Genomic DNA, 12,217 nt, shown 5'->3' with positions numbered 1-12,217 from the left:
TTGTGACAACTGGATAAGATAAATGAAAACACAAAAGTGGATTGCTGAATTGCAACCACAATATTATTGTGTGTGGAGAATCCCATCTCCACATGATTTAATTTAGGATTCTTTAGAATGTTGTTGGTTGCTCTCCAGATAGTACAGAAAAAAACAATGTGATGTCATATTGGGGGAGGAGGGAGGACACCCCCTAAATGAGGGTGGGAGGAGGCGCCTCAGGGAAATAAAATATTAAAATGTATAAAATAGTCTCACTTCATTCGAGGAATGGGAAAACAGAATTTTTTTTTTTGCTTTACGCGATGCGGTTCGTGAGCCTTACCAGCTTCCTCAGGTTACAATTTGTGCCTGTAAAGCTGAATTACGGACGTGGAGCGCCTATTAATATTGCACTTTTATTATCAAGTTGTCACAGCTTGTAAGTGTTGAAATAAGATACAGTGTACATACATTCTTACATAATTTCTAGTTTGTATTTAGTACTCCTAACCATAATTAGGAAGGGTATAGAGCAGGGGTCAGGAACCCTTTTGTCTGAGAGAGCCATAAAAGCCACATTTTAAAATGTAATTCCGTGAGAGCCATACAATGTTTTTTAAACTGGGACAGTAGGGCTCACATCCCTGTTGCCATGGTGATGTGTATACAATTGATCCTCCGGGCAGCGGAAGTGTCAGACATGTCTTCAGCTTCTCTAGGGTTTCAGCAACATCAGCAATTTCTCTGAGAGCCAGACAGGAGAAATACAGACTGACAGCTTGTATAATTGTAGTGGCTGGATGGTGTAATGGTTAAGGGCTCTGCCTCTGACACAGGAGACCAGGGTTCAAATCTCGGTTCTGCCTGTTCAGTAAGCCAGCACCTATTCAGTAGGAGACCTTAGGCAAGTCTCCCTAACACTGCTACTGCCTATAGAGCGCGTCCTAGTGGCTGCAGCTCTGGCGCTTTGAGTCTTCCAGGAGAAAAGCGCGATATAAATGTTATTTGTCTTGTCTTATAATTAGCCAGCTGACTTGGGGGTTGATTCACTTTGTAGGATGTGATCCCCTGCACTTTGGCCCAATAGGCTGCCTGTCAAGTGACAGACAGCCTATTGGACCAATCAAAGTGTGGGGATCTCGTCCTAAAAAGGCACTGGACCTGACAGGATCAGCCATCAAAAGAGCCACATCTGGCTTAAACAGAAGAGAACTAACCTATAGGTTAAGCAGAGCTTATCTGCAGCACTTTGCAATTATGTACGGGGGCGGCAGGTGGTTTTGATTTGGGGTGTATGGGGGGGGGGGGCGGGCGCGGGGGGAGATTCAGTACCATGCTTAGGAGAATGCCTAGATTAAGTGTGGTTTCTGTTAGCAAATTGGTCTGAGCATAATTTGAAAGCTAGATCTACACGGAGCGATCCGGCGGCTCGATTAGCCGCCGGATCGCCTCTTCTGCGTCCCCGCGTGCATCGGATTAGATACCTGCTCGTCCCCACCGGAGCCGCTTATCTTCTGCTCGATTCCCCGCTATTGTCCGCTCGCGGGGAATCGAGCGGTGGCGAGATCGGACCTGTTGGATCTATGCGGCTCGATTGATAAGTAACATCGTGCCGTGTAGATCTAGCATAAAGGTTTTCTGTTTTTACCTAGATCATGATCAAAATAGGACCTTAAAGGATACCAGAGCTGAAACCGTTATTAAATGACATGCTTCTAGTACCGTGGTTGTTTCAGTTGCTTTACACTTGTGTGTTTTGGATGCTAAACTTTTGTATGTTTTAAATGTTATGACTGTTGTATGCTCTGCCTATTCCAAGAGAACCACTAATAATTCCGGGTAAACCAATTGTACTTGGCGAAATAAAGATGATTCTTCGAAAAATGGGGGCAGCATCCAACCGGTGTCTGTTACCACTATTTTTAATAACTGGTTCAGCTCTGGTATCCTGTGTGTAAGAGTAATGGGAATGTTATTATTCCACCTTATTTTAGTGTTTCTATCCTATGTATAGACGCTCTAGAAGCAGATCAAGGAGGAGATCTCACTCAAAATCTAGAAGCCGCCGGCGATCTAAGAGCCCCCGCAGGAGAAGATCCCATTCTCGGGAGAGAAGCCGACGCACTCGCTCAAAGTCTCGGTAAGTGATTGTCTCTTCCTCTGTTGTTCCGTCATACTCTCCTTCACTATCACTCCATCGTTATCCTGCAGTATCATACATACGTGTCACCTTGATCTATTTCACGGACACCGATACTGTGCTCAAGGCTCAATATCTTTTCCTCATGTTACTTATTCCAGAGATAAGAAAAGAGAAGAAAAAGAGAAAAAACGGTCTAAAACCCCTCCCAAAAGCTACAGCACAAGCAGAAGGTCCAGAAGCACAAGCAGGTACCGTATATACCAAATGCACGTCTACTGTGTCACCATCTCACCTGAAATAGTTGAAGAAAATGTTCTTGCTAAAATAGGTGGGATGAAGTTTGAGGTACAGCTTGAGGGTTCCTGTTGGAGATAAACAGTGAGGAGTTAATTTTCTGAGGTTTTTGCAAACAATGGCAGCAACTGATTCTGATTGGTGCAGCTTGTTGCATGCTTATTCAACAAATAAAATGTGTATTTTATTATTAATTCCTAGTTCCTGTAAAGCCATAAGTAGTGGTGTGCTGCATTTTACACTCCTGCTTGATCATATGCCCATTTTCCTGGAGAGGCTAAAGGTGCTGAATCCTACGCTCTGTCAGCAGCTCCCATGAACTGGGCGCGTCCTTGCTGGCGCTTGCCATGAATTGCTGCAGCATTGGTGTGAAAGTTTGTGGCCCCCTGAATGGCTAGTTGGATGCATATGTGTGTGCGCCCATTGTTTTAAAGTGTGACAGGCGTCAATTCACCAAGCATTACCACATTAGGTAATGCTGAAAACAGCTGTTCTTGCCAATCACTTAGGAAAGTGTCGATTCATCAAGGCTGTTACCGCATGAAAAGCTGAAATTACCGGGCAGTAGGGTAAAAACACCTCAACAAATGTCAGTAAATGTCAATTCATCAAGGGTACAGCATGCAGTAAAGCACTGGATGATTACCGGCAGTTCTCTTCTGTTGGAATCAGTGTGGAAATCGCAAAACTCTTAGAAGCAGAGACGATACCCTATGACTGACAGGAGCAGAAGCCAATAGGAACTGCCCCTGTCTCCTGCAAAAGATTTTGATTGGACCCAAAGCCTTTTCCGCTGGGACCAGCTTTCCTATCCCACCAGGCAGCAAACAGACAGAGATGGAACAAAACTGGTTTCCCCTGAATCTCTTCAGCAGTTTAACCCCTCAGTTTCCTGTTTGAAGATGCAGAGTAGCTAGTAGGGGAAATCGCTTAAGCAGGTCATGTTTAAAGTTTCTTGGAAAGTTCATCTAAGCTGTGGGAAAGAAATAAAATGTTAAGAAAGACTAATGGGGACTAATAGAGAGATTCAGAGCGAGCAGAGGCAGTATAACAAAACATGTACATCTAAAGGGATGTCATGAGGCCTCTTACTATTGTAAACAGATGTAACACAGAAACAACGCACACTCTTCTGCTGTTACTGACAACTGGGCTTCAGAAAATTACCAGGTCAAGAATCTCCCTGTGCCTGTATCTTCACTCTCTGCCTGCCTCCTTTTCTGCTGAAGAGACTGTTGCCAGGGCGATGTGTCTGTTCAGCACAGGGAGATTCTTGCCTTTACGGAAGATTAGAGGTAAGCAAACTTTTCCTGCTCTCTGTAGTAAAATAATTTTCCACACAAGGAATACTTATACCCAATGGCTGGGGGCAGGTGGGTACAGTAGGTGTCTGGGTTATCGGAGTAGGGAAGGATCGGTAAAAGACGGTCAGCCATAATATAGCCAAGCAGGGCTAACCTAGGCACCCAGTTATTTGAGGAACGTTGAAGGATGGGCAATAGGGAACAGGTATTATGGAGCGATAGGGGATTGGTAAAAGGTGATCAGCTATATAGCCAAGCATCGGGGGAGGGGAAATAAGTTAGCAGGTTATTTGGAGGGATGTCAAAGGATTGTTAATAGATCAGTTCTCACAGTAAGACAGGGTGTCGGTAATAGGTGGTTGTTAGGTGCCAGGTTTATGAAGGTTATGGAGTGTTAAGCATAGATAGGGGGCTGGTTAGTGTTAAGCGTATATAGTGGAGGGTTAGGTGTGCGAATAGGGGGTTACTGTGGAGGTTAGTAGAATAAAATATGCATACACACGCAATTAACAAAAATACAATTTGAAGTGAACCTCCGGACTAAAAATCTACTCAGCAGAACTGAAAAGGCTTGGTGTTTCTTTGTTTCACAGCATCAGAACTTTGTTTTTCATTCCAAAGCAGAATTGTTAGCTGCATTTTTAGCTAAGCTCCACCCATCAAAGAAAACTGCCAGGGCTTTTTTTCTCTGATGCTGTGCAAAGCATGAAGGGATTTCCTATGTTATTATTCACGTTGCCTAGCAACTGGGAGGGGTGATCAGCACACAGGACAGTTGGAACTGTCTCATGCTCCCTGTCACCTCCTTTGAACCAAAAAGATGGCTGCCCTCAAGAAATCATACATTTGCCTGTTCTTTTAAAACAGGGTGGGTGAGAGATTGTTGCCTATCTATTTTAATTAACATTTAATTAGCTGAAGTTCCTCTTTAACATCTAGTTAATGTGTCCTCACTGGTTTGAACACTAGTTGCTTCTGATTGACACTTGCTTCATCTATAATCAAAATATCAACTGAGGCAAGATCATTCACTGCTGAAAGATTGTACACGGCTAATGCTGCTTCTTTTTCTTGTAACAGAGATCGGAGACGCAGGAAGAGTCGCACTCCATCTCGGTCTCCTCCTAAAAAGCTGAGGTCACCGAAGAGGAAGTACTCTCGCTCACCTTCACCGAGGAGGTCAGTGCTATCTCCTCTTCATTATACAGATGCTGGCATACAGTCTCATGAGTTCATAGCTAAACCATTGTCCTTTAGTTGTGTTGTTTAGTTGCATTGTGGATGTATGATGTTTTGGGCTGAGGACATTGAATTTTAAATCTTACTGTGGAGGAAAAAATAAGAATTTGTTTGGCATCTCACCCTAAGAGTCTGCCACTCATGTGCTACTTTGAACCGCACCCCTTCTTCCCATATGCCTGTGCTTTTTAACCTTTGTACGTGACCACATTTCCAGCTTCTCTCTCCTCCCCCCCCCCCCATTTTTTAAATCGCTCATTGATCATTTGTTACAGTGAAACAGGCGCAGTGGGGGTTATAGGGACAGAGTCCATCTAATCGTCTTTCTGCCTTTCTCATTTCATTTTCAGGATTCAACAGCCTCCACTGAATCTACTGTAAAAAAATAAACTTGCTCCTCCCATGATGCATATGTATGCATTTAGCCATATCCATCACCAGAATACTTTGTTTCTAGTAACAGAATGGCTACTTTCATTTTCCTATATTCACACCAGTGTTCTCCCAAGGCTCTTTTAGCCGGGTGCTCCACCCGGCTAGTTTTGGCAAGCACCCGGCTATCATCGGCTCACCTCCTCCTATGCTGTAAGCATAGTTGCTCACAGAAGCACTGGCCCTGCATTCTCTCATCTTGCCCCACCCACCTTATTCATACCACCCGGCTGGAAAAATTTTTGGGGGAGAACCCTGCACACACTTTTATCTTATGAGTCCTACAGGAATTCACCTGATAAAGCAATGATTCCCACACAGTAAGCGAAAAGTAGGACGTGTTTTCACACCTTTAATTGGATCCGAGATGAAAAACTAACAAGTAACTTGTCTCTTATCTAAAGTTTAGATTATTTGCACAGCAAATCTAGCTGCAAACAGCTTCAACAGTATATGATTATTTCTTCCTGTGATACAATGACAGCAGCCATGTTCTGCTTCTGATCATTGCACACAGGCAAGCTGCTCTGCATCTCCAGCCCTCAGCCTGTAAAAGCTTGACTCCCCTCTGCCTCTGAAATCTCTGGCTAGTAACACCCCCCTTCCCACAGACTGAGCTCCCATAAACCCTTTCTACATGAGTCTGAGTGCCTAGGTGCTGGAGGAGCTGTGGACAAGGCTTGTTTAGTTTATGGGGAAAAAAAGTATTTGGCTTGAGGAATGCAATGAGTAAAAGTTTCCCTCGGATCCACTTTAAATAAATCTATTATACAGTATTTAGACAGTGCTATTATGACATCTTGAAAAAAGACAAAGCAAAAATAAAAAAAATTAAAAATGCAATATTTCTGACACATCAGATAGCCCTGCACCAGTTATGCATATGGATGCTGCACAATTAAAGTGAACCCAAGGTGAAAGTGATATGGAGGCTGCCATATTTGTTTCCTTTTAAAAAATACTCGTTGCCTGGTAGACCTGCTTGGTCTATTTGGCTGCACTAGTGTCTAAATCGCTCCAGTAATAAGCATGCAGTTATTCCAGTCAGATCTGACAATATTATCAAACACCCGATCTGCTGCATGCTTGTTCAGTGTCTATGGCTGAAAGCATTAGAGGCAGAGGATCAGCAGGACAGTCAGGTAACTGGCATTGCTTAAAAGGAAATATGGCAGCCTCACGTTCACTTTAAGCTGCACCACAATCCACTCACCATAATTTGTGTGGGTGTAACACAATGCTTAGGGCAATCAAACGACATAAAGCAGGTACAAAACAAATGCCGGCTTATAATATCAATAAGTCACGCCTGCCAGCACATGAGAAGCTACAGCCTGACCGCATCAAGGCCATTTCTGTTACTTGGTCCGATCTGTCTTCCGTGATAAAGTTATTGTATTGTTTGCATCGTATCTAAACTAGCTTGTTTGAATTTCAGACATAAAAAAGAAAAGAAGAAGGATAAAGACCGTGAAAGGAATAGGGATGAAAGAGAACGATCTTCAAGTAAGAAGAAAAAGAGCAAAGACAAGGAGAAGGAACGGGATCGCAGATCAGAGAGTGAAAAAGATGTGAAAGTAAGTTAGCGTTGCTGTACTTTATCCTGATATTACAATAGTAATGCTGCAGCTGAGCTATGGTCAGACGCATGCCTGGAACTTAAAACACCTTGCTGCACCTTATTCATTACAAGGGATGGTCAATGAGATACAAATTAATCTAAGTTGATGCAAATCTATGCAGCTTGAAAATGGACCAGTCAAATCTCGCCTTGACTTCTTTCGAGCAGTCCATTTTCAAGAAGTAAGAATCTACGCCGCACTTGCGACTGTCCATCTCTGTGGTGTAGATTCTACACCAGCAGTTGCCACGTTCCCGAGCCGATTGTTGCTCGCTGAGGCTGCAGATTCGGCTTTCATGTGACAGCCAAGCTTCCTACTATGGGCAAGGAGCCAGTTTCATTGACTCCTTACCAGGTGATCACAACCGTCAGAATGGGGGGGAGCTTTGGTCCTTAGTGTACCTGAGACAAGGGACTAAATTAATTGATACTTTCCCGGTGCTTACTCCACCCCCTTCAAGCTGTGGGCTCCCTCCCCGTCTTCCAGGGCCGCTCTAATCATCCACTGGCTGGTAACTTGGCTCAGTCACCCCAGGCGTTCTTGGTTGATGAATTGTGTAGTTGTATTGCATTGTTCCACCAGGTGTCAACCTCTCAGACAGAAAGAAACCTCTCAGGCAGGCAGTAAAATGTATTGATATCCCAGCCACTGAAGGGCCGAGGGTAGATGGATAAATGCGCTGTCATTCAGAACTTTAGAGAGGCCATCCACCTGCATATCAGTTTTCATTCCCTCCCAAAGTATCACTTTTAGGGCCTGAGCCCACTAAGCAGTTGTATCCGCTCCTCCGCATCTGTATCTGAAAAGTGGACACCACTGCATCAGTGGGCTCAGGCCCTTGGTGGCCTGTAGAGCGAAGATTGGGAATGGTCTCAAATCAGCAAGAAGCAAGCAAATCCCCTTTTCACAATATCCTAACCTAAAATCTGTTTCTTCAAGTTGGACTTCTACTTTCACCTCCTTAGCTATAACCTCAAGTCAGGCTTGGGGCTGGAAATCCGTAGCTTAGAGCGGCAACCCTTGCCTGACTTGTGGTAACCGCCGCGAAGTTAGTGCAGAGTATTGCAGGCAGTTAAACTCTCCTCACCCAGGATCCAGATGCCGGACGCCATTCTCCTTCCTGTCCTCGGAGACTGTGGATCCCTCTGGTGAGATCGCGTCTGTCGTCATGACAGCTGGCGATCTCAATGTAGGGTTACAGTGTCACCTGGAGGATGGAGGGAGAAATGCAGTGCAGGATCTCAGGAAGGTGAGTAAGTGCACAGGCTGCTGCAGCTTCTCTGTTGAGACTGCTTTTAGACTCTAAAATCAGGAAGGAATCGTACCGTCTGGGAGGTTAAATGGGTACGGGGCACAGACTTTTGCCGGACACTAAACTATGTATTGTTCCCTTTTATTTAACTAAGCATGTGTGATGAGTCTGCAGTTCCCGGTTCTGCTTTGGTATGAATCTTTACCTAGTTTTTTTCTTGTACCCATAAAGCAGGTGACCCGGGATTATGATGAAGAGGAACAGGGCTACGACAGCGAGAAGGACAAGCGAGAAGAGTACCTAGTGACGGAGAGCAGCACGCCACAGGAGAGCGAGGCTGTAGTTGAGGGAGCAACCACCAGCGAGCCCACAAAGGACTCCAAAGTGAACGGAGATGACCATCATGAGGAAGACATGGACATGAGCGATTAAACCCCAGATTCTTCCTATGTGATTTTTATTTTCTATTTAATATGTCCTAATTTTTGGTTGTATGCAACACTGAGCTATTGGTGAATGTACATTTCCATGAGTTTACTAGAGCCGTTCTGAAAGGTTTGTCTTATATAAAACATTGAAGTGAATAACCGGTATTGTGTGGTTGAAAACCTGTACATTAAAAACAGCCCCAATTCTCTAGTGTGGCGCAACTTAACAAATATGTTGCATGCGTCTTACACCTCGCATGTGTTGTATCCTTCGCTACTTAGTTGCCCATTTTTGTCTTGTGCTAGACGGACTGGCGCGTAACTTCTAGCCGACAACACCGAAGTTGCGTTCACGGCTTGCTGGACCACCGTTGTCGGCCGACAGTCGAGCACGGCAGGTTGGAAGTGAAACCACCCTATTATTCTGGGTATGTCGCTAGCCATGCAGATTCAATATTTTGTGGGTCCCGTTTTGAGGCTTCAATAAAACGTACTAACTTTTTTTCTGAAGGTTGTGATGATCCCCTCAGCTTTCACGTCTGTCTTTGTGATCTTCAGGAATATTCAGTTAACATAATAATAATTACCTAACAACAAGGCTTATTGAGTAAGGTAGCACAAGGAGCAATGACGATGTGGGCCAGGGGGTCAGAAGTCATCTGAGTTTTGCTGATTCTGATAGTTCGAGTGTTAGAGTGAAACTGTTGTGTTTTTGTTTTTTTTAATATTTTGAACCACTTTTCAGCTAAGTAGAAAGTGTGGGTGAGGGGCAAGAAGTTCTGCATGCATTAAAACATTCAAATGCCTTAAACTCCATACATGATTGCGCCGTTCCCTCACTGGATTGCTGTTATTATTGGGGTATCACGGCAGCTATTGAGCACCTTTTAGAAGGAATTTTGCTACTACCCTGGAGTGTCAGCACCTCTGATAGGAAGATTCTGCAGCATAGTGTCCTAAGTGTTAATGCAAAGAATGCTGTGGTTTTCAACTTTGGTGAAGATAGAATATTTAATGAAGATGAGAAGTTTGTCTGCTTATACATTAGTTGAAGTGTATGGTAAGACTCCCCTGTAAATATGGCTAAACCTTAATTACAATTAATGACATGTTTCTTGTGCTGTTTACCCTGCCCATGGGGGGGATGGACGTACAGATGAACGCTCTGCCCCTATATCGGCTGGTTTGCTGCATCTTGCTCTGACCCCACAGTTCTTCAAAGTGCTGTGACATAAAGATTTTAGTGCAAAAATCACTTTATTTTACTTTGGGTTACAATTGAGAACTAGAAGTTGTTAAGATTATGCAAACATGTCATGAGAAAAGTAAGCCTTACCTTTTCCCCTCTCTAGATAGTTGATTTGCACTTGTTGGCTCAGCGTCTTCCATCCCACCTCAGCTATCATGATAGGGGCTGTAATTTAAGGTTCTGATGATGGAGGCATTGCCTCCCCTGTAACCTGGCAGCTTTCTTTTGCAGCAGTGAAATGGTCCTGGATTTATTTTACATACTTATCCATACTAGTTAAGGTGTTTTTGTCTTCACCCTTGTTCTGTGACCATTATGCTAGAACCGGAATCGCTCCAACCGCTATACTGACACCATTAATAATCTGACAGTTCTCCGGTCTATCTTAAACTAAAATGACCTGCAGTAACAGGAAAGAAAGCCATTTACAGGCTGTGTGGCTGACGGGCTCCTCCCTTCACAGTAGGGGTTTACCCATATACAGGGAAGTGTCTGAATAGTCTCAAGGGCTTCCTGATCCATCATGGAGCCAGTCGTGAACAGACTCCCGTGTATGAGCATGACCATCGTGTGGCTGCGTGAGTATGACTGTGCTAGTACATGGAGGGGAGCGTGGCTGCAGACAGGAAGAGGGTCCTGGCCAATGGAGGTGGGGTCAAGGGCACTGGAAGCCTTTGAACCATCCAGAGGCTTCTTGCTACGTGGGTATCAAACTGTTTGTGTTACAGATTTAATACCAGTCTTAAAGATATGACCACCTTCTACATTTGTGGCACTGAAATATATCATTTGTGACTTGTTAAGGTGAAAATCTCGTACAGGTGTCTTTCGCCAATCCTCATGACTACATTGACATTGGCCCACCCCTATTGTAGTTCCTGCTGCGACCTGCAGTGGGATGTCTCCTGCATGTCCTCCCCTCTCCGTAAGACAGACCGGGCTGCTTGGCACATAGCTGAACAGCACATCTATACACCAATTAGGGGTTCACTGTTACCCCAAGCACTTGTGAAACATGGTTTAAGGCAGCATATTTGTCCCGGTATGGGAGATTAATGTGACGTCTAGAGATGCTACCAGCAGCATAGGTAACTGGCTGTATTTATAATTTGTATGGCTCCTAAGTGTTGTCTTTACTACTACCATGGCTTCTCTGTAAAGGAACATTTAACCTCAGTTTGCTATGGGTAACTGCACATTGTTGCTCTTTGTGCTATCTTATCCAGTAAGTCTGTGTGTTTTAGCACTCGCCTCTGACCATTCACTTGAATAGTTTTCCTGTTTTTGCTTGGCAGATACAAGTCCTGCATTTTTGATTGGATGTTGTGTATGATGCTTTTGAGAAGTCCTTTATTTTTATTTTATTCTTTTGTTTCAAGAACCTCACATGCTGTTTTTGTGTTCACTATTAGCGCCATAGTATTCTGATAGTGGTTCCATTCTCACACAGTAGGAAGTTCATTCGTTTTTTAAAAAATTCACAGCTTCCTTTTCTTTGCTTTTTTTATTTTGGTGACCCACCAATGAAATCTGGGTTCTAGTTTGTGCCATCTCGATGTACAGTTCCTGAAATTTTGTTTTATGAGAAACTTTGATAATAAAATATATAAAAGTAAATCTGGAGTCCAGAAGCTTTATTGATGCTTGGTTTGCCCAGGACAGTGTGTAGTGTGGGTTATTAGGGATGGCCGGTGAAATACTAATAATTCCAAACTGATGCCAATGTATGCAGCTTCGGGATCAGCCACTGCAGCAGTATATTTGCAAATAAAACGAATCCTCTAACCTACAGGTGTCCAACACAAGGCTTGTGGGCCGAATGCGGTCCTCTTTGCCATTTTATATGTGGCCCTCCAGAGCTTTAAATATGCATCATTGTAAGCAGTAAGGGCCCGTTCACACTACTAGAGCTTTTTAAAGAGGATCTGTAACCTCAAAAGATCCCCTGGGGGGTACTCACCGGATCCTAATGAGGCTTCCCACGCCGTCCTCCGTCCCTCAGGGGTCTCGCTGCAGCCCCCGAGAATAATGACGTCAATATTCACCTTCCTGGCTCCTGCGCAGGCGCTCTGCCGGCTGTCGGCTCCGAACTACACGGAAATACCCGATCGCCGTCGGGTCAGCTCTACTGCGCAGGCGAAGTTTCCGGCGCCTGCGCAGTAGAGCGGACCCGACTGAGACCGGGTATTTCCGTGTAGTTCGGAGCCGAGAGCAGCCACAGCGCCCCCGCTGGAGCCTGCAAAGGTAAATATTGAACTGACAGTCGGCTCTG

The 12,217-nt window shown here is 44.4% G+C and overlaps 1 protein-coding gene across 1 annotated transcript in view; it reads left to right on the top strand.

Moving 5' to 3' along the window:
* The window catches only part of SRSF11 (serine and arginine rich splicing factor 11), a 45,164-nt gene extending 33,602 nt beyond the window's left edge, over positions 1 to 11,562 (top strand). The window contains exons 8-12 of the mRNA XM_068239233.1: positions 1,997 to 2,122; positions 2,284 to 2,373; positions 4,804 to 4,902; positions 6,833 to 6,971; positions 8,500 to 11,562. Of these exons, the coding sequence (XP_068095334.1) occupies positions 1,997 to 2,122; positions 2,284 to 2,373; positions 4,804 to 4,902; positions 6,833 to 6,971; positions 8,500 to 8,700 (655 nt within the window). The 3' untranslated portion in view covers positions 8,701 to 11,562. The remainder of the gene's footprint in view (positions 1 to 1,996; positions 2,123 to 2,283; positions 2,374 to 4,803; positions 4,903 to 6,832; positions 6,972 to 8,499) is intronic.
* Positions 11,563 to 12,217: the final 655 nt, after the last annotated feature.

This window comes from Hyperolius riggenbachi, chromosome 6, assembly GCF_040937935.1.
Source record: "Hyperolius riggenbachi isolate aHypRig1 chromosome 6, aHypRig1.pri, whole genome shotgun sequence".
In the NCBI taxonomy this organism is placed as follows: domain Eukaryota; kingdom Metazoa; phylum Chordata; class Amphibia; order Anura; family Hyperoliidae; genus Hyperolius; species Hyperolius riggenbachi.
The sequence above is the reverse complement of the archived record's forward strand: the minus strand, read 5'-3'. Positions and strand labels throughout refer to the sequence as shown.